This window comes from Pygocentrus nattereri, chromosome 5 (assembly GCF_015220715.1).
Source record: "Pygocentrus nattereri isolate fPygNat1 chromosome 5, fPygNat1.pri, whole genome shotgun sequence".
NCBI classification, from domain to species: domain Eukaryota; kingdom Metazoa; phylum Chordata; class Actinopteri; order Characiformes; family Serrasalmidae; genus Pygocentrus; species Pygocentrus nattereri.
The window spans coordinates 21,441,758-21,463,531 of record NC_051215.1 but is presented as its reverse complement, the minus strand read 5'-3'; the positions used below and the strand labels follow the sequence as shown (position 1 = coordinate 21,463,531).

Genomic DNA, 21,774 nt, shown 5'->3' with positions numbered 1-21,774 from the left:
GCAAAGGCTTTAAAGTGGTCTTTTAAGTTTGAATAGTAACCTAGAAAAAATGAAAAAATTTGAACTTCATTTTATTTGTCATGACTTCTGGATTAATTTTTTAGTTATTTCTGCCTCTTGTTCTGTCCATTTTGGAACTTTTTTGTCACGTTTTCCTTCTTAACAGTCTTGCAGACTTATCCGGTCTCTTTGTTAAATACTTGGTGATATGAAACATTCTGATTCAGGAGCTGTGTTCGCTGCATGCTATATTTTTACCATCTGTTATTAAAAGTGAAAATGACACTGACATTCTTCTTATGAGTTGTCTGTCCTTGTGGTAGCCACAGCTTTACTCTGGCAGGTAGGTGGGGGCTGATGCGCTGGTTCTTGTGCCAGCGTTTAGCGCAGAGAGGCAGGGCGCTGCCCCTGACGAGTTTGAACGCACCACAAGTGCCTCTCCTCTCGCCCCGACCCGTTCAAGCACTCTCTTCAGAGCAGCTATTATTTTTAAGTGAAGCCTTTCAAAAGCCCCAAATGACACCGTTAAACAATGGATGACCAATTTCCCCCGCATAGATAGTTCCAACACTAAATACGTCAGCTTTTGGCACGTATCACTGTCAACTACATATTTTCCATGTTCAGTGTCTATTGTTTTTGTTTGCTCATTTTCACATGACATTTTCTCTGTGGTAGAGTTGCCTGGACAACATGAAGAAAAGTAGCTTTTATTTCTGAATACATTTTTGCTTACATTATGTTTTGATGTGTTACTAACAGGAACAGTAATGCACAGCTTTGTTCACACAGGTACACTCTCAGCACCTCCAACTCAGCCATCGCCGCCCTCCTCTGTGCCCTCTATCCTCATTTCCCGGCCCACAGCACTGACAACAGGTAAAAAAATATATGGTCTCACTTTATTTGGATAGTCCAGGAAAGTCCCCATAGATTATCTACAAATGTTCAAATTGTTAACAAACTGTCTGTTGAAACAGTGGTGGGTTTAGGATTTTGATTTGGACCAGGATTAGGGCTAGGAGCAGGATGAGGGTTGGGTCTAGGTTTTGGGTAGAGTTTAAAGCTAGGATTAGGATTAGAGCAGGTTTAGGTTCAAGAAAATTATAATGAATTTAGTAGATATTTAGTTGAATGTAATTTAAAAGTAAATGATGTATCTTCAAAGCATCTAAAGTGAACTATCCAAATGAAGTGTTACCAAAAACACAGTACATCTCATCGCCATAACTCAACTCTCTCTTTGTACTGAATATAGCTGTAATTATATATACAATTGTACTTCAACTGAGAATAGTTTGATGGACTGAGAATAGGATCTACAGCCCCTGATTGTGGCCAAGAAGGATGGTGGTGGTGGTTGTTCTACAAACCTTGAAAAAAGTAGGTGAAGTGCAAGTAAAAACAGAAAGCAGTGATTTGTAAATCACATATTTTAACAAAAACAGTACAAAGACATTTAATATTTTCTCTTAAATTCTATTTTTTTGTTTCTCAACAATGGGTTGCAAGGAGTTTAGGTATTTTGCTTCAGTGCACAATGTTATCTAACAATTCAGGTAAACAAGGATAAATATCTGTGTGTGACGTTCATCCCCCCAGGCAGCACTGCATTAAAAAGCAGCACAGGCTCAGGAAAACCTTGACTAACTTTCGTCAGTTAACTCTGCCCATCACTGCGTCTGCCAGTTAAGACTGTACCATGCTACTGTCAACAACATCCAGAAATGCCTCCGACTTCTCTGGGCTCAAGCATGTCTGAAATTAACTGATTATCAGACCACATGGAAACATGTGGTCTGACAGCTGCTTAGAAAAAGTTGGCCATTTGTCTTTTCTGAGCTGAATAAGAAAAGTTCAAAAGTGAGCATTTTTCATGGTATGGAGGTGTTAGTGGATAACTTGATAGTTTGTGAAAATCCCATTAACACTAAAAGACAGAGTTGGATGAAGTTAAAATAGAGATACACAAGGTAAAATATTACTCCAGTAAAAGAAGCTCCTCCCTTTAGACCTCCACTTGAGTAAAAGTACTAAAATGTTTGCCTTCAAATGAACTTTGAAGTTTCAAAGTACTAAAAGAGTAATTGTCTCTGATGTCCTGTTATCATTTTTATAACAAGACTCACTTCATGAACTCGTTTTAGGTGAAAATCCTCCAGTGTCTCTCTTGGTAAACCAGTCTTTTAATAGAAGGTCATTAATTAGTGACGCTGACGTCTATTAAAATGATCAAAACACTGAAGGTAAACAGTTTCCATCAGGGAGAACCGAGTGGCTCTGAAATCACTTTTTACAAAATAAGCAAAGTTTCGGTTTAAGATTTATTTACAACTTAGTTCCAAGTTTAAGTTTAATAAAAACTGGCTTTAAACTCAGGATCACAAATGAGTTTCCTTTACTATATTGATCTGTAGGTCTCTGTTCATAAACAAAAACTAGCCCAAACTAATTGACCAACAGGTCAAAACAAGCTTAAAACAAAGTGACCAATGGGCCCTGATTGGTGTTCTTGCTTTGTGCTTCGTTTGTTTTGACATGTTAAATTTTTTTGCACACAAATCCAAAAGGAACGACAGATTTCTCAAAATGTAGTGGAGGAAAAAGTAAGAGAATAGTCTTTAAAATGTAGTGGAGTGAAAGTAAAAAGTTGCCCAGAATGGAACAAATTCAGTACAGATACATGAAAATACTACTTAAGTACATAAACCAATTACATTTACTCAGTTACTGTCCAACACTGCTGAAAGATATACACATTTTGTAGTACCATGTGCTGCCTTTCTCATTGATTTCCATGCTTATTTCAACATGCCAACAGCAGAAAACATTCGAGAACATTCTGCGCATTACAACAGCATGGCTGTGTTGTCAGAGAGTGCGGGTGCAAGTCTGAACCATCTGTCGTTCTGTTGAAAACTTGTGGAACGTTATGAAGCACACAGCACAACAACGAAGGCCCCATACAGTTGCACTGCTGAATACATGCACATTAGAAGAATGGCAAAAAATTCACTTTCTGTGTCTGAATGATGATTAACTGCTGCTAAAAGGAAAGTTGATGTAACAGTGATGACCATTCTGTCCCAACTCTTATGGCATTAGATTTTGAATAAACATATTTTACAAGTGTGTAAGACAAATATTTAGATGTTCATAAGGTAAATACATGAACATTTTCAAGTTTTCAATGTCAAACAGAATTTAAGGATCACTGCTTTCTGTGTTTATTAACATATTCAAACATAACACATATTCAATATTAATTATGGAAAGACCAGGGAGAGTCTGTGGCATTGTATATGGGGTTGCTAGAAGATTAGATTTCTGAGCTGGGATTAAATTCGATGGAAAAATTTTATATACCACTTTTTATTTAGATCACAGATTGTTCATTTTTTATCCTGTATCTGTATATTTTAGCCTGTAAATTCTAATAAATATGTTATTAGTTAAAATAGCTTTCTACAAATCTGCCTTTGGAACAACAGTACATACACATATAATGTCAAGTGTAAATATACAGTATTTCTGGAGGTATTGGATTTTATGGTATTATATTGAAAAAACTGACCTAATTAAGTAGTTTACTTGTAGGAGGTCATAATTTTTCTGCTTTTTAAATCAGTGTTTATACAGACATGCTGTGTATAATGCTTTAGCATCTGTGTAAAACCATCATAACATTACATCGGTAAGAAAGGAGGCCCTCTTGGGCCTTTTTTTTGTTTTGTTTTGTTTTAGAACTATTTTGGATCACTCTCTAAACTGTAGTCAGTCAGTGTTTGTAATTGTATATGTGCTTATTTTGTGCTCAATGTAAAACCAAATACAATGTTCTAAAAAACATTCCACATGCTTTTTTTGCAGCTAAGATTTCAGTAATATTTAGATTTGTGCATTTGTCTGCAGGTATCACCTCCAAGCCCTGCGTCACCTCTGTGTCCTCGCGGCTGAGCCTCGACTGCTGGTTCCTGTGGATGTGGACACTCTGAAGCCCTGCTACGCCATGCTGGATGTCACCTACAAGGTATGCCTCTTCCCTCACGCTGCAAAGCGCTAAACACATTCTGAATTTGCATTAAGACGTGACTATGGGTGAGAGAGGTAAAGTAGATCTTAGTGCAGCCTTTGATACCATTGACCACAAAATTTTGGGTCTGGGTCGGCCTCTCGAGCACAGTTTCAGAATGGTTTAAATCATATTTAAGTAATAGGCAGTTCATGGTTTCACTTGGAAATCATTCATCAAAACCATTTGTTGTTTCTTGTGGAGTGCCCAAGGTTCAGTCTTAGGGCCTTCGCTTTTCTTTTTGTACATGCTGCCTCTAGGTGATGTCATTAGGAAGCATAGTATAAATTTTCATAGATATGCTGATGACACCCAGCTATACATGTCTATTCTTTCTGAAGATCAAGACTCTAGACAAACTGACCAGCTGTGTATCAGATATACATCACAAATTTTTCTACAATTAAATCATGAAAAAAAATGATTTATTGATCATTGGTACAGAAACTCAGAGAAACATTATTTTTGAGAAGCTTGGTTCTTTAGCTTCATATACCAAACCTGAAGTACGAAACCTGGGTGTGATCTTAGGCTCTGACTCTGGTCACTAAAGTAGCTTTTTATCATTTAAGAAATATCGCTAAAGTTCAGCCTTTTCTCTCTGAGTGACGCAGAGAAACTTGTTCATGCATTTGTTACAGCAGAGTTGATCACTGTAAGAGTCTTCTTACTGAGCTTCCTAAGAAAACAACACATCCCCTATAACTACAAAATGCAGCAGCATCCTAACAAAAAGAACACAGAGATCACATTTTGAAGGAACTGCACTGGCTGCCTGTATCACTCAGGATAGATTTCAAGGTTCTGCTACTAGTCTTTAAAGCTCAAAACTACCCTAAAGCACCGCTTACATCACAGAGTGTCTATCTGTTTATGTTTTGGCACATAATCTAAGAACTGCAGATAGTGGACTTCTACAGATACCCTCTGTAAAACACAGAAAACATGGAGAGGCTTTTACAATTATTCTGCTTTTAAACTGTGGAGCTCTGTTCCACCTTTTATTAGACAGCCGAGCTCAGTGCTCACTTTTAGGAAGCACCTAAAAACGTCTCTCTTTAACTCAGCATTTAACTAAAACTGAATGTCTTGTGTTTTTTATCTTTATCCTGTAATTTAATCTTCATTTTCTTCTGATTGTAATTAAAAACTAATGATCTCTTCTGTAACTGTTTTATCACCTGACAGTAAAGCTTTTTGAGCTGCCACTGGCATGAAAAGTGCTATATAAATAAAATTATTATTATTACTATTAAATTAATTTTTGGGGGTTGGATCTGCTGCGTTAAGCCCTTAACATCCCTGACATTGACTGAATGACTGAGTGAGCTATTCGGCTCGTCTGTAACCTTGCTTGTACATTTCCTCTGACTATGTGTTTTAGGCTTGGGCTGTGCTATAGAGATGTCAGTCAAACAGCTGTGGGGTCTGACTGAGTGATCAGGGGGCTGCTTGTTTTTCCTTGAACTGACAGCACCTGAAGGGTGGAATCACACTGTTATCTGCAATTACAAAGACGCCCCCCACCTTTTTGCCATATTGCACACACTTGCAATGTTTAGATGAGTGACATCAGTGTATGACGTACTGAGCGTGTGTGCTGGTTTGCGGGTGTTAAATGAAAGCGTGTGTGCGTTTAATAGGAGACGCAGTGGTACGACGAGACGACTGTGGAATTGATGGCTCCCACCATGCTCCCTGAGCTTCATCTCCTCAAGCAGGTAACAGCCTAAAACTGCAAAATATGCCTGGCTAGTTCTGAGAGAACAACAACCATCAGACCAACGTCCTTGAAAGCAGAATATGTAGGTTTGACAGGTTGATACATAATCTCCTCATCATAATTATTTGAAATTATCACTGTTATGTAGGCTGACTACAAAGATTTAATAGCTTTTCCACAATCAGAATGTCATTTGGGTGCATTGGGTTGAGGCAAATACAACAATTTCAAGTTAAGTTGGGACACTGTGTAAAATGTAAATAAAAACAAAATGCCATGATTTGCAAATATTAAATTTTAAACCCTGTATTTCATTTAAAAATGCTTCAAAGACAACATATTAATGTTGAAACTGAGAAACTATCACCACTGAAAACATCTGGCACTTTATAAAATGAAAACTATGAAAAAGGAGACCCTGAATTGATGAGCAGCTGAAATCCTGTAACAAACAAGAAGAGGAAAACATTTCACTTTCAGAACTACAGCAGCATCTCCTCAGTTCCCAAACGCTTACAGAGTGCTGATTAAAGAAGAGGTTATGAAACACAGCGGTAAACAGGCCCCTGTCCCAACTTTTTTGGAACATGTTCTTGGCATTAAATTCAAAATGAGCATATTTTTAAAGAAGAATAAAATTTCTTAGTTTTAACATTTAATTTGTTGTCTTTGTGTTATTTACAATGAAATATATGGTTTAAATGATTGGCACATCAATGATTTATGTTTTTATTTACATTCTGCACAGCATTCCAACTTTTTTGAAAATGGGGTTGTACATGTAAACATGAACTTCTAACATGGTGCTATGAGGACAGCATGACTAATGTTTGCTTATTTGTTGGCTATTTAGCTAATTCTATTGTTTTTAACGTTTGCCAACAGGATGAGTTGTTTTGCTTAAATATTTTGCATGTCAAAATTATGTACCTATATTTCACTCATAGTTCTGTGTAACTGACATTTGTGTTAGTGGGTGTGCACAGACAACAGTTTAGGATATCATTTTATATCAGTCTTACCAGTGTTAGATGCTAAATAAACATAGCTAGTCAAGCGGTCCCTCCCATCGACCCACCCATGGGAGGGGCAGTAGTAGGGGTTCGGTGCTTTGTGGATCGGGCAGTGTCCGAAGGCGTGGGCCTTGGCGTTCTGATCCTCGGTTGCTGAAACTGGCTTTTGGAACTTGGAATGTTACCTCACTGGCGGGGAAGGAGCCTGAGTTGGTGCGCGAGGTTGAGAGATACCGGCTAGATATACTCAGGCTCACCTCAACACACAGCTTGGGCGCTGGGTCCAATCTCCTTGAGAGGGGCTGGACTTTATTCTTTTCTGGAGTTGCCCGTTGTGAGAGGCGGCGTGGGCTTTCTCATAGCCCCTCGACTCAGCACCTGTATGTTGGGGTTTTCTCTGGTGGACGAGAGGGTAGCTTCCCTATGCCTTCGGGTTGGGGAATGGGTCCTGACTGTTGTCTGTGCTTATGCACCGAACAGCAGTTCAGAGTACCCAGCCTTCCTAGAGTCCTTGGGAGGGGTGCTTGAAAGTGCTCCTCCTGGAGAGTCTATTGTCCTACTGGGGGACTTCAACGCTCACATGATCTGAACCCGAGTGGTGTTCAGTTTTTGGACTTCTGTGCAAACCACAGTTTGTCCATCACGAACACCATGTTTGAACACAAGGATGTCCATAAGTGCACATGGCACCAGGACACCCTAGGCCGCAGTTCAATGATTGACTTTGTAGTCGTGTCATCGGACTTGCGGCCATGTGTTTTGGACACTCAGGTAAAGAGAGGAGCTGAGCTGTCAACTGATCACCACCTGGTGGTGAGTTGGATCAGGTGGTGGGGGAAGATGCCGGTCAGACCAGACAAACCCAAACGTATAGTGAGTGTTTGCTGGGAACGTCTGGCAGAAGAACCTGTCAGATTGATCTTCAACTCACACCTCCGTCAGAACTTTGACCAGATATCGGGGGAGGTGAGGGACATTGACTCAGAATGGGCCATGTTCCGTTCCTCCATTGTTGAAGCGGCTGACTGTAGCTGTGGCCGCAAGGTAGTTGGTGCCAATCCTCGAACCCGGTGGTGGACACCCCTGCTGAAAGACGCCGCCAAGCTGAAGAAGGAGTCCTACTGGGCATGGTTGGCCTGTGGGACACCAGAGGCAGCTGGCAGGTATCGATGGGACAAGTGATCTGCGGCTTCAGTCGTCACCAAGGCAAAACCTGAGTGTGGGAGGAGTTTGGTGAAGCCTTGGAAAGTGACTACTTGAAGTCTGCTTCGAAAAGATTCTGGCAAACCGTCATGTAACTCAGAAGGGGAAAGCAGTGTGCCACTAGCACTGTATATAGTGGAGATGGTGTGCTGTTGACTTTGACTGAAGACGTCATTTGGCGGTGGAAGGGGTCTTTCCTTTTGAGGACCTTCTAAATCCCACTGACACGTTCTCCAGTGAGGAGGCAGAGTCTGGGGACATGGGAATAGGCTTGTCTATTACTGAGGCCGAAGTCGCTAAGGTAGTTAAAAAGCTCCTTGGTGGCAAGGCTCCAGGGGTGGATGACATCCGCCCAGAGTTCCTCAAAGCTCCAGATGTTGTGCGGCTGTCTTGGCTGACACACCTTTTCAACATTGAGTGGACATCGGGGGCAGTGCCACTGGATTGGCAGACTGGGGTGGTGGTGCCTCTTTTTAAAAGGGGACCGGAGGGTGTGTTCCAACTACATGGGGATCACACTCCTCAGCCTCCCTGGTAAGGTCTATGCAGGGGTACTGGAGAAGAGAGTCTGGCTTATAGTCGAACCTCAGATTCAGGAGGAGCTGTACGGGTTCCGCACCGGTCGTGGAACACTTGACCAACTCGTCACCCTCTCCAGGATTCTGGAGGATTCATGGGAGTTTGCCCAACCACATGTGCTTTGTGGATTTGGAGAAGGCATTCGACTGTGTTCCCCGGGGTATTCTGTGGGAGGTGCTTCGGGAGTACAGGGTACATGGCTCTTTGCTACGAGCCATTCAGGCCATGTGCAAACAAAGCAGGAGTTTGGTTCGCATGGCCGGCAGTAAGTCAGACTCGTTCCCAGTGACAGTTGGACTCCGTCAGGGCTGCCCTTTGTCACCGATTCTATTCATAATTTTTATGGATAGAATTTCTAGGCGCAGTCAGGGAATGGAGGGTGTCCGGTTTGGTGACCTCAAGGTCACATTGCTGCTGTTTGCAGATGATGTGGTCCTATTGGGGACATCAGGCCATGAACTTGAGCTTTCGCTGGATCGGTTTGCAGCCGAGTGTGAAGCGGCCGGGATGAGAATCAGTACCTCCAATTCTGAAGCCATGGTTCTCAGGCGGAAAAGGGTGGAGAGCCTTCTTTGGGTTGGGGATAAGCTCTTGCCTCATGTGGAGGAGTTTAAGTATCTCGGGGTCTTGTTCACAAGTGATGGTAAAAGGGAGCGGGAGATTGACAAGCGGGTTGGTGCTGGGTCAGCAGTGATGCGGGCTCTTTACCGGTCTGTTGTGTTAAAGAAAGAGGTGAGCCATAAGGCAAGGCTCTCAATTTACCAGTCGATCTACGTTCCCACCCTCAACTATGGTCATGAGCTTTGGGTAACGACCAAAAGAATGAGATCGTGAATACAAGCGGCCGAAATGAGTTTCCTTCGCAGGGTGTCTGGACTCTCCCTTAGAGATAGGGTGAGCAGTTCGGTCATCCGGGAGGAACTCGGAGTAGAGCCGCTGCTTCTTCACGTCGAGAGGAGCCAGCTGAGGTGGTTCGGGCATCTGGTTAGGATGCCTCCTGGACGCCTCCCTCGGGAGGTGTCACAGGCAAGTCCACCTGGGAGGAGACCCCGGGGAAGACCCAGGACACGCTGGCGTGACTATATCGCCCAGCTGGACTGGGAGTGCCTCGGAATCCCCCTTGGAGAGCTAGTGGAAGTGGCTGGGGAAAGGGAGGTCTGGGCCTCATTGCTTAGGATGCTGCCCCCCGCGACCAGAACCCCGGAGAAGCAGAAGATACTGGATGGGTGGATGGATGGAACAGAGGTTGGAAAATTATAGCGTGAAAATAAATTTTTACAGTTTTCGGGACATAAACCTACATAAATGTCATAAGTGGACTTCAAAGAAAAATGTAGGAATACTTTGATTTGTTGCAGTGCAGTTTGTAAAACACTGAATAATCATTGTATTCATTCATGGCCTTTTTTTTTTTTTTTAATCTAGCACTACTGAAGCTTTTCTGTCTGTTCTAACTTGTTGAACCTCAGAAAAACAAAATATACCCACCCCTACTTGAAAGTCAAAACTATGACAGTGTTGCTCTGCAGTGTGTTTGTTCTTCAAATACAGTTTGTTTATTTTTAACTCGCCTCTGAAAACCATTGTCCCCGCAGATTAAGGTGAAAGGTCCGAGATACTGGGAGCTGAACATTGATCTCAGTAAAGGAACTCAGCATCTGCAGTAAGTCTGAACAGCGAGCTCTGCTATAAGGCTTTTGACCTCTAAGGTTTGGGCACAACATGACCTGACCTCTGTGTGTTTTTGTTTGTTTGGTTTTTTTTTTTCTTTTTGTCCCAGGTCCATCCTCTCCAGAGATGGTGTGCTCTACGTGAAGCTGCGTGCAGGACAGCTGCCCTATAAGGACGATCCGCGTGGCTGGAAAAGTCTGCTGGCCCCTACCGTCAACAACAGAAACCCGGAAGTGCGCACTTTCAAGGTCAGTTAGGGTGGCCAGTAAATATCACTGCTCAAACCAAAGCCCTCAGACTGGCTTTCCCTAAAGCTGGGCATACACTGGGTGACTTTAGAAATCTTGTTCTTTGGTGAATCACACTGTTTGAGTCGCCCATTGTGTTCGGCCAAAATCCTGCGATTTATGTACTCACACTATACAAAAACACTCGGACCGACTGACATGACGTGATGGGTGCTCAGACTGCACATGAAACGCAGCCCCTACAGTCGCTCTGTCTACAGACCATTTCCAATAAAACTGTTTAATTCAAAACAACACACTGTGCCTCGGAGTTCCAAACAAAAACATTGGCTGAATCTCCCTACTTCCTATGTAGTGCACCACATGTTAAAATAGTGACTCCTGCACCCCTACAGGGCATCACATATCTAATGAATAGCCTTTTGGGATTCAGCTGTGTGCAGTTTGATGCTGGACAAACAGGGCACTATTTTGGTGTAGAAGAGCCTAGAACCAGAACCTTATGCACTATATAGGAAGCAAGGGCCATTTGAGATACAGCCACTGAGAATCTGCTACAGCAGCTGTGCACTAAAGCTGAAGGTGGTCTACAGGCAGCTCTACAAAGACAAAAAAAATTCACTATTTATTTATACCTCACAATTTAACTCAAACAGAGCAAAGTCTGCATATTCGGACATTGGTACCACAATTGTGGACTTTTTTGCCTCCGTGTAGGAGTGGTGGTTGTGATGATTGTGTGAGGTTTTGGGTGCGAAAATCAGTTCATGAGGCTGCTCAGACTGTGATACAAGTGAGAAATCCATTCGATCATCCTAGTGCTTAGTTGGAAATTGTTTGGGCAGTTAATTGGACATTGTTTCCCCCCCTCACACTGCACGGCAAACAACGGCCAGTTGCTGAAATTCAGTCATCTCCGACCAAATCCGGCTTAAAAACGGGCTAAAGTCACACAGTGTATGCCTGCCTTAAGACTCCTCACTGGCTGTATTTGCATGCAAAGATTTTTGCCAGTCCGATTGAACACATTCCGATTACAGATTAAGACTGAGGTGTTTATATTCTCACTCTATTCAACAATCTGATGAAAATCTTCTGGTCACAGGGCCCGTTCCCTAACCTCCAGCCCATGACTGCCCCAGTTTTCAATTGCTTTAAACTGATCTCAGACTCAGGCAAACGTCCTTCACAGGTCCTTATTAAAGAAGGCCAAGAGAAAGATGTCGTGTTCTGAGACACATAAGCTGGACGTCCGTCCCACCGCCATCTTTGAAAGATCAGAGATCTGGTCTCCTCTGTAGACCAGTTTCTGCTCCACCATGTTGAACGGTATAAACTTTCACTATGACGTGACGCACATGCAGAACGGACTTAAACTTTCCGGTAGGGAATGTAATCAGATACAGGCGCTGTCATGCATAGTATTCTTCTATTTAACAAATTGTTTACAGGATTACCCACCTTGTTCAGTCGGATAGAAACTGTATTCCCAAAGGCGTCAATCAGACTAGACTATTCCGATTAAGGTGTTTACATGGGCGTATTCTATTCCAATTGAACTATTAGTCAGATTATTAACAGATTATTAGGCTGCATGTTAACATGGCTACTATTTATTGCGGCTTCAATAGCAAATATTAGCTTTCACTGGGAAGATCTTTGAGTTGGAAGTCGAGTTTTGAATAGCCGGAGTGTAAATATGGAGTCTGCACCATTTCAAGAGTTTTTGTTTTCTGTCAGCTGAGTGCTTCACAACACAGCTTTACTCAAACCTGGAGTTTGGAGAAACCTGTCTCTCTATTCTCTCTCTCTGCTCTACAGCCTGAAGCGATCTCGACCTTCACCTCAGATGCTGCCTTGGTTTCCTTTGCTGAGTACTTCTGCAAAGCTTCTGAGAACATGAAACATGTGAGTGGAACCTGTAGCTGCTTTTTATTTGGGATGTGAAAAGGGCTCTATTTTTAGGTAGTACAGCATGTTGCGAATGGTGGTTGAAGCAAACAGTGGTCTTTTCCATAAATAGACTTCCTTTTAATGTTTTTCTTTTTTGCTTTAAGTGAAATTGTTTTTACACTACCCATCCTTATACACCAGCAGAGTATCTGATGTCAGGAAGTAGTTGTTGTTATTATGGTGGTTTTCCCTTATTGTACTTGTTCTTTTTCTCTCCTTTTATTATGCCCCTGGCATTTATTCCACAGAAACAGGAGACTGTGGCCTTATTCTCAGCCATTCTATATGAATGTGTGACCCAGGAGAACCCGGAGATGCTGCCCACCCATATTTCAATTGATCAGGTTAGTTGTGAGCTCAGCTGAGCAGTGCAGATCCACTTCCTTGCACACTTTGCCCACAGATTGGTTTTATTTTGTCACAAAACACACACGACATAGCAAAACATCCAAAACATAAGAGCACTGCAGTGTAAATAATCTACTCGTGATTTTGTTTAGTTGGTATTACACTAAAAATATAGAGGACGATTGATGCTGCAATGATTTGTCAACATTACTGACTCAAACTAATGTTTGCAAATGACAGAAGGACTTAAACATTCAGTGATCATATGAGTAATGAGAGTGCAAGATTGCCAGACAGCAAAACCATGCAGGGTGACCAAACCACCATCAGACAGAGCGATCTGTGATGGGATGATAATGCATCCGTGTCTGCTTTTGCTCTAGTAAAATGATCTGAAGCCACAAAACTGATACTATTAGAAAGACTGACATGCTGTGCATCAGTGACGAGTCGTGACTGTTCATAACCATTCCATGTAGTAAATTTCTGTGAGGGAGCTTTTAGAGATGGATGTCTGGTTCCTATCACCACTGTGCGTGTATCTCTAGAAACTCTGAATGACTGTTATTTATATTTTAACTGAAAAATTGGTGCTGTTCCTCTTTAAACTCTGTAATGAGGTCTTTGGTTTGTTCAGAATGAAATAGGTAGGCTAAGTCAGCTAGAGTTTGAATAGGACCAGTGACGCTGCATTTAAAACTATGGGAAAGCAAACAGAATCAGTATCAGAATCACTATCAGTGAACAGAACTAGAAATTGTGGTGAGATTGTGGTGGGCCTGAGAGTGCAAGGAGGGGGTGTAGCACTACAGAGAGATGAGGTGTGGCGAGGCTTTAAAAGTGAGAAGTAGGATTTCGTACTGGGGAACAGGAAGCCAATGTAATTGATGGAGGGTGTGATGTGATATATGTGCTTTAGTGTGATATGCCAGGAAAAACAGAACTGAGACTTGTCAATACAGGATGTGATCAGTCTGTGTCAGCAAGAGCAGTCTGTCCACAGCTACGTAGAGAGGGATATTGTAGTAAGGCTGCAAAGATGAATGACAATTTGAGAGGACAGTGGGAGAGTGCATGTGCACATACAATGATACCAATGATGCAGGCCTGAATGCTTGACCACTGCAGTGAAGGTGTCTGGTGGTTCTGTTATGCTGGGGTCTCTTGCAAATAATAATGCCCTCATCCACAGGGCAAGAGGGTGTCACAGAATGGTTTGATAAGTAAAACACCAGTGGGTGAGTTTGTACCAACTGAGGGAATGTCTTGGAAAATTAGTGTTCCATCCCTCCAGTACAGTTGAGTACCTGAGACTTGTAGTATTTATGCCAAGGACTGTTGAAGCTGTTCTGGTGGTTTGTGGTGGCCCAGCACCGTACTAAGGCCCAATCCCAGTTCTTATTTTTACACCCCTCATTTACGAGCGTCACCCTGACCCCTTGGGGACTGACAGGGTAGTGGTTGAAATCTCCTCTGAAATGGGACCCTCACATAAAAAGAGCATCACTTCATTAACAGCTGCTAGCGCTGCTCTGTAGGCGACCCTGCCCATCTGCAGTGATGGCAGAAGAGGGTAAAGTTCAGCTCCTCACTGCTGGGCTTTAGTTACATTTAGGGCATCACATACCTTCAAAGAGGGAGGCAAATATTTATTATCACCCACCCCTAATTCTTCAGTGATATGAAGCTGAAGTCAGATATTCTCCAGCTTCTCGTTCGAATTTTCCCATTCCACCTTAAATGGAGCAGCAGTTCTGATGCCTAAGGTGCCAGAATGTAGTAGCTACACCATTCAGGGTGGAACGGGATATTTATCTAGCTAACTATCGAGATATAACATGCTGAGACAACATTAAGCTAAGATAATATAATGATTAATTTTTTAATATAGAAAATTCTCACCTTTGTGGGTGTCTTTGGTCTCTTGTGCTCCATCTTGTTGGTTTTTCTTTTTTTCTCATAACTCTCCGTTTGAGTCTCTGAAAAACCTCCGTTTGGAGGGTCATGTAGCCCTAACAATTCGCAGTACCCCTCTATCTCAACAAGAACTGGGACACCCTACCTCCTAGATGCGAACACGCAAAACGGAGTGGTAAGGCTAAGTGGTAGGGGCGAGGGCTGAAATGGGATTGGGCCTTAGACACTATGTTGGTCTTTGTCACCCATCTGTACGTTCACATAATTTTTTTGTATTTTTTCCTGTTTACGCAGTTGACATCTCTCCTGTCACATCAGAGTCAGTCTCATAAATGTAAGAAATAAAAGGGGAACCACCAATTCAAAAAAATTTTACATTATTAAATGGTTGAGATGTAAACAGTCATTCAGAGTAGTTTGGTATGAAATGCTCTGTTCTAGAAAGTCTTTTCAAGTTGTCACATCAAGCCACTCTAAATGACTGTTTACATCTCAACCACTGAATTATGCAGACATTTTAAAAACATGGTGGGATTCCCCTTTTAAAAACCAATTGAAAGTATTAGCCAAAACCAGCTCTCCAAGCAAAGAAGCATTTAGGAACCTTTATTTTTGTGACTGTGCTGTGAAATCCCATGCTTGGTGGAGGGTGCTGTAGTTGTATGCTTGTGAAAGAGCTTCTGTAGAGTGTTACAGTTACCAGTCAGTTGGCTGGCAAGTGGCATTGAGGTTCCTCTTTTTTTTCAGTATATAAGTGAGTTCCACAATTCAGCCCTTTGTGACGCTCTGCTGAGTCATGCACTGTCACACATATTACAGGAATCCTTAGAGAGTTCTTAGAGGGGCAGGGTCTGAAACTCTTGTTGCATGTGGTTGAGTAAAATTGCGCTAAAGAAAAAACACAGGTTTCTCTTCCAAGGTACTAATGAATTCTACTGAAAAGTGGTTGGTTTGACACTGCAACAGCTGAAGTGCACCAAATTAAGAAAGTGGATGTTTATAAAATTTTGCAGATAAATAAGTTCTCTTTTTCTCTCACATTTGCCACCGTGAAAATAGAGAAATAGGAAGTGGACACATTTAATGTCTACGTGCATCACAATGAAAGTAATAAAAATGAGCCTTATTTGATGTCTGATCCTTTTGGATGGATTTGCCCATTTGAATTTAACCAGTCAGGTCGCTGATGATTGGCCAAAGAAAGCCTAAATCAAACACTTTTGTCTTCACTGTTGTTTAATTGCTCGTCTGCCATTATTAGCAGCAGCTTGTGCTGTAAGTGAAATGAGAGTAATATCACTCTAAATTGAAACAATGCCATTCAAAGTGCTTTACAGACATTAAAATTACATTAAAATCTCAATAAGAAAACGTCACATATAGAAGTACATTGCAATTGAAATATATGATAAGTAAAATATTAAAAAATGCATTTAAAAAGAGTTTTGAGAAAACAAACATTTCAGAAATTCAAAATCATTCAGAATCATTTCAGGATTCAAGTGCTTTTTCTCTCGTATTTGCCACCAAAAAAGTAGAAAAACATTAAGCGGACATGCTTTACATCTATGTGTACCACAATGAGAATAATAAAAATAAACCTTACTTAATGCTTCTTTTTGATTGGTATGCCAATTTGAATTTAATGATTAATGATTGAGATGTAAACAGTCGTTCAGAGTGGTCTGGTGTGAAATGCGGCATTGTAGAGAATGAATGAATTATGAATGAATTCTAATGAAATTAAATGGAAGCAAATTGCGTAAATTGCACTAATTTATATCAGCACAGTACAGTTAGACCAGCAGTCATTCCAGTAATCCACAACACCATAATAATCTTGTGTAGGTCTCAATTTGTTAGGCTCATAGAAATAGAACTGTATAGTAGTCTGGTGATTTGCACTGTGAAAAACAACCAATGAACCTACATTCCTGAATTAATAGGTCAAAACCTTCTCAAAACTACCATAAAACGGGGTCTCAGTCATCAGGCAGTGAATTCATAACCATTTCATGTAGGATCTTTCAGTGAGGGGGACTTTAGAGGTGGACATCTGGTTCCCATCGCCACCACTCTGCGAGAAATTGGTGCTGTTCCCCTTTAAACTCTGTAATGAGGTTGTTGGTTTGCTCAGAATGAAATAAGTAGGTTAATCCTTTGCTGTTTCTGGTTATATTGTAATCTCAGTATGTTAACCTGCAGCTCTGACTTACCATAAGTTTACTGGTATGTCAAGTAAGTTGGTAGATACTTTGTTCTTCCACTTTTATGTCATCTTGAGAACCCAAAACTACTCGAACACTGCATCCAGCAGTCTGCAGAAAGGAAGTGGACCTTCAGCAGGACAACCACATGACCTAATTGTTAGTTTTTGAGGAGATTTTACTGAGGAGATTACTGGAGTTTCAAAAAGTGATGCACTACAGAGAAAATGGGACTCCTTGGTAGACCACCAAAACTGCCCCATCAGATAAACAGCACAAATCGAGCTTCCCTTTCGCTTCAGATCTGAGAAAAGAAACTGGAAATTAAATAAAAGAAGTGTGATTTCACAGCACAGTGGGTTTTTCACAGCGCGGCGCAGTGCTTTACATGTCTGTGTGCTCTTTTAGGCGGTGAAGGCTCTGGAGCGGGGCGAGCTGAGCGAGACTTTCTGTCTGTGGCAGATGAAGCTGGTGTTGGAGCTCTGCGAGAGTGGCGTACTGCAGCAAAGACTGCGGGACACGCGCAGGCAGAGCCGCGGCCTCCTGCTCAGCTCAGAGTTTCTGCCCGTGATGAAAAGCTCGGCTGACCGGGCCCTCGATCGCTGGCTCTTCGGTGAGAAAGCCAAATGGTTAATGCAGGTGTGGCCTGTACTTCAGCAAATGGTTTCAAAGGCATATTTTGAGTCGACTTATTTCAGCCTTTGGCATCCCTTTATAGCACCTGTTCAGTGGTTTGCAGTCAGTTTTTAGATTAGTGGACGTCCTATTTCCTCTTTCTTTACAGAAACCACCTGGAGTATCAGATTATTAATGGAGTCGGAAAGTCTTTATAATAATGTCATAGATAAATTAAAAATGCAAGGTGTAGGCCTGAAATTCTGTGTTAAGCCCTCATGCAACTGTGCTTACACATGCAAAGAAGTGATAATGTTGGTTTACACTTCTTTGCATGTGTAAGAGCTTCGGCAAATACGCACGTTGCCCTGGACTGACGAGCTGTTATGAATGACTGCAAGGCTTTTATGAATTCTGAGAACGCTCTGCTTTGCCTGTTTCCCCAACCTTCATGCACAGACAACAGCCGAGCTCTGCAGGCGTACGTCAGTGGCCAGCCCACGAACGAGGATGCAGACACCAGCATGCTGGCCTGCTTCCTGGTCTACCACTCCATTCCCAGCTTCAGGAAGATGGCAAACACAGAGCTTGATGGTAATATGCCTCATTTGTGGATTTGTGAGCAAATTCGTCTAAAATAGTAAGCAGTTAATGTAGGTAGGCTGGTGGTTTCTGGAGGATTCAGACCCCAGAGAGAGGGCAAAAAGTTGTTGGCGTGACAGTAGTAGTTGCTCATTTTAATCAGGCTGCAGTGATGTCTCCTAAAAGAGCTGGTGCTGGTTGTCTGATCTCTCATGTTTGACTTGCCGGTTTATTAGGTACACATACCAACACGCGCTATAATTATTAGTATTTATAAATGTTTTAACCCCTTTCATTCTACTAACTTATACTACTTTGCACAGATATGCACACACATGTCCTGTACATACACAAATACTTTTATTATCTCATTATGTTTTTATATATTTTATTTTTTGTTCTTCTCTATATGGGCAACGGACAGCCGTATAAATGTTCCACTGCATGTTATACTGTTTGTGGCTGTGTGAGACCAGTAAAGCTTGATTTGGTTTGATCAAGCACACCTACCAATTAGTTAGGTACAATAAAACTACCCTTACTAAAGAATTAAGAATGGTTTAAAATGAGTTTATTAATGGTCATTTATTAAGTCTTAAAAAATGAATAGTTCCCATCCTAAAATCATCTGTTTGGCCATGTGCAAAGCTATTGTAAAACACTCATCTTCCCAACTGACACACCAAATTTATTTGCCCCTTGAAGTCTGAATGCTAACTTTTTGGCTTTATAAAATGATCAGTTTCTACCTGACTCTGTATAAGTGCCATAAATGTAAATGTGAGTGTCATTGCAGCGTAATGCATTGGAATTAATGTAATTTTGCTTGTGAAAATAAACTGGCATGCACAAGTCTGACCACTGGGCCTTTAATGAGCCCAACTTACATTTTATTTACATATTTAAGTAACATAAATCAAACCTCTTTTTGAAAGAAAGAGGTAACTGATGTTTTAGCACAATGCACAAGTTTATCTCATAAAACTGCAACACAAATTGGCCACAATCTAAATGATAAATCTGCCGATTAGAATACAGTATTTGTATCATTGCAGTGCTGAGAATGAACTGCCATCTGAATCATATCAGGTCATTGGTCTATTGGTGGACCAGGTAGAGGTGACTAATAAGCTCTGCAGCAACACTTGGGCTGCAGTCAGTAACTGAGCCTCAGTAGAGTCTGACTGCAGACATGTGCTTTCAGACATGCACTCTCTGCCCCAGTGATGTCACATGAAGAAGCAGCCCTACGGCTTGGGAAGTTTTGGCTGCTGCGGCTTAGCGACATCATCACTTAATCCGTTTGTCGTCCATAACATGGCTAGAAAACATGTTCCTTGTTGAAAACAATTCATAGAAGCCATTAAAAGTGTCTGTTGGTTCCTGGTGGTTTTCAGTAGTCACTATTGGTATGCTGTGTTTTCGTGATATCACAGTGTAAATGTTTCTGATCGTTTAATCAGGTCTTCTAGGGCTGATTCCACATACATTTGGCTGTTTTCTAATGGCCTCTAACAGCAATTATCAAGCCAATTCCCGTTAGGAAGCAAAACCATCAGGTTTTATTCCTAATGCCCTACAAACAAAGTGACGTAACAACATCCCGTTTCGGTGCTTGGTGATTTTCTACAATATTAATTTAATATCACAATATTAAAATGTAAATTCTCAGAAAGTTATGACAATGTTGTCCAACGTTGTTTCTAGGAGGTTGACAACATTGACAAAACTGGGAAAATAATCGGTACAACTTAGACTTACTTTGCCACCACCTCCTAGAATCCTTAATTACTTCTATTTTAATCGATATTACAGTTTCTAATAACCCTTTCTAATCGTCTTCAGCCTGGCTTTCATGAGTTTCAGCAGCCTTTTTTTTCTGATAATAAAACTGACATTCGTGCCTTATGGTTGTGGTTTTATTTTGAAAGTTTCCATATTTAATTGCCTTGTTATCACTATGGCGATGCTAATATGTGTTCACTGTAACTTTTGTTGCAGTACGTGTTTTGCTGGTTTTCTTCATTAAATTGACAAAAACAATCTGGTGGCAGACTACTGGCTAGGCTGGTGGTGCATGTCAGGCTGAGAGTGCATGTCTGCAGCCAGACCATTCTCAACTGAGCTCCTGTATGGTGGGTGTATGAGGTTAAATGGCCAATGAGTGAAGATACAGGGTACCTAATAAACTGGCAACTCTGAGTATGTCTAGCCATCATTTGTTGACCCAGTTGTTCTCTCTTCCAGAGAGCTCCTCTTTCCCTGAGCTGCTGCTGAAGTTCAGTCAGTTGGGTGTTCCTGTGCGAGCCCTGCTGCGTCTGAGTCCTCTGCTCCTACACGCTGGCGTCTTTGGATCTGGGCTGCCCTTTTGACCCCAGCAGGCCATGCCACACCTCTTCTACCACAGAGACCACTTTGGGAGTGTCCTTTCTGGAAGATCCATCTCTCAGAAACGTCCCAGAGCAGAATGTGTTTCTGGGGCCCTGGCATAATTATTAGGTTGACCACCCCATGTAAATAATTTGTATCTAGGTTTGTACTCGTGGCGATAGTGTCAATAAATTTGGTTTGAAGTGATGCTTCTTTTAAAGCACATCTGGCTGTCTAGTTGAATGGAGTTTGTGATGGTTCCCTGGTGCTTTCTTTTTCCATCATTTACCCGTTGCTCAGCAAAACAAGCCTCACATGAGCATTCCTGCGCAAATGAAAAACATTCCACAGGCCGGAAACACATCGCCACACACCCGCTCGCATTCCACACTATTTGAATAGCCACATTTCTCTGTTTAAAAAAAGCGTCACCACAGTGTGCTTTGAATACAGCCTTCTGGCCTTGGGGCTGCAGTCTCACTTCACTCTTGAGTTGAAGTGAAAGTTGTGTTCAAGCCAAAAGCCGTTTTCACGAGAGAGACACAACAGAAAGCCTGTTACACTTCAAGTAAAGCTGAAGCGCTTTGGTGTTTGTGTAAATGAAAGGAGAGAACCTTTGGGCTATATTTGCTTTTTCATCAAATTACAGGCCTCTTTGAATTGTCATGAGCTAAACCACACAACTGCTGGAAGTATGTAGGCTGTGTACATAACCTGCTCCTGCAGTGCTTCCTGTGTGTTTTGAGGGGGCTAACTTTGCGGGTGGAGGTCTGACCTGGCACCACTGTACCTGGCCTGCTTGAGTGGGTCTTGTATCTACCTCTATCCTTAACAGGCATGCAATTTTTTTTTTTTTTTCTTCATTTTTCTCCAGCTAAATATTTCCATCTGATGGGTGGATCAGCTTCACCCAGCAGACGCTGTGTCTGTTCCCCCAACATAAGCTCTATAAAATCAGCTCAGAGTGACAATCACAGTGTTAAAGCAGACACAGAGCGCTGGACACAAGAGGAACCATTCAAACTCAAACCGGACACAGCATGAACGCATGACTGTAATTCAGCTACAACTGACTCAGCTGTTATTCTAATTTAGAGTGATAGTCAGTTAAACCTGCCTGCGTGGGTTCATTCAGGACTCAGCAGGAGATTCAGAGCAGAGCAATTAAGAAATGAATGGATTTATTAAACGAATCCACCTAAACGCAGATATAACATCTCAAACTCCGCTCACAATAACTTTAGTCACTTCAGCAGAACAATAATGCTATCAT

At 41.8% G+C, this 21,774-nt stretch overlaps 1 protein-coding gene across 2 annotated transcripts in view; it reads left to right on the top strand.

The window, feature by feature from the left end:
- Positions 1-20,726, top strand: part of anapc1 (anaphase promoting complex subunit 1) — a 122,171-nt gene extending 101,445 nt beyond the window's left edge. For both annotated transcript variants that reach the window (XM_037538864.1, XM_037538863.1), the window contains exons 39-48: positions 793-879; positions 3,913-4,030; positions 5,716-5,793; positions 10,186-10,253; positions 10,371-10,509; positions 12,331-12,417; positions 12,711-12,806; positions 17,343-17,547; positions 18,009-18,143; positions 20,379-20,726. In XM_037538864.1, the coding sequence (XP_037394761.1) occupies positions 793-879; positions 3,913-4,030; positions 5,716-5,793; positions 10,186-10,253; positions 10,371-10,509; positions 12,331-12,417; positions 12,711-12,806; positions 17,343-17,547; positions 18,009-18,143; positions 20,379-20,503 (1,138 nt within the window). In that variant the 3' untranslated portion in view covers positions 20,504-20,726. The remainder of the gene's footprint in view (positions 1-792; positions 880-3,912; positions 4,031-5,715; positions 5,794-10,185; positions 10,254-10,370; positions 10,510-12,330; positions 12,418-12,710; positions 12,807-17,342; positions 17,548-18,008; positions 18,144-20,378) is intronic.
- Positions 20,727-21,774: the final 1,048 nt, after the last annotated feature.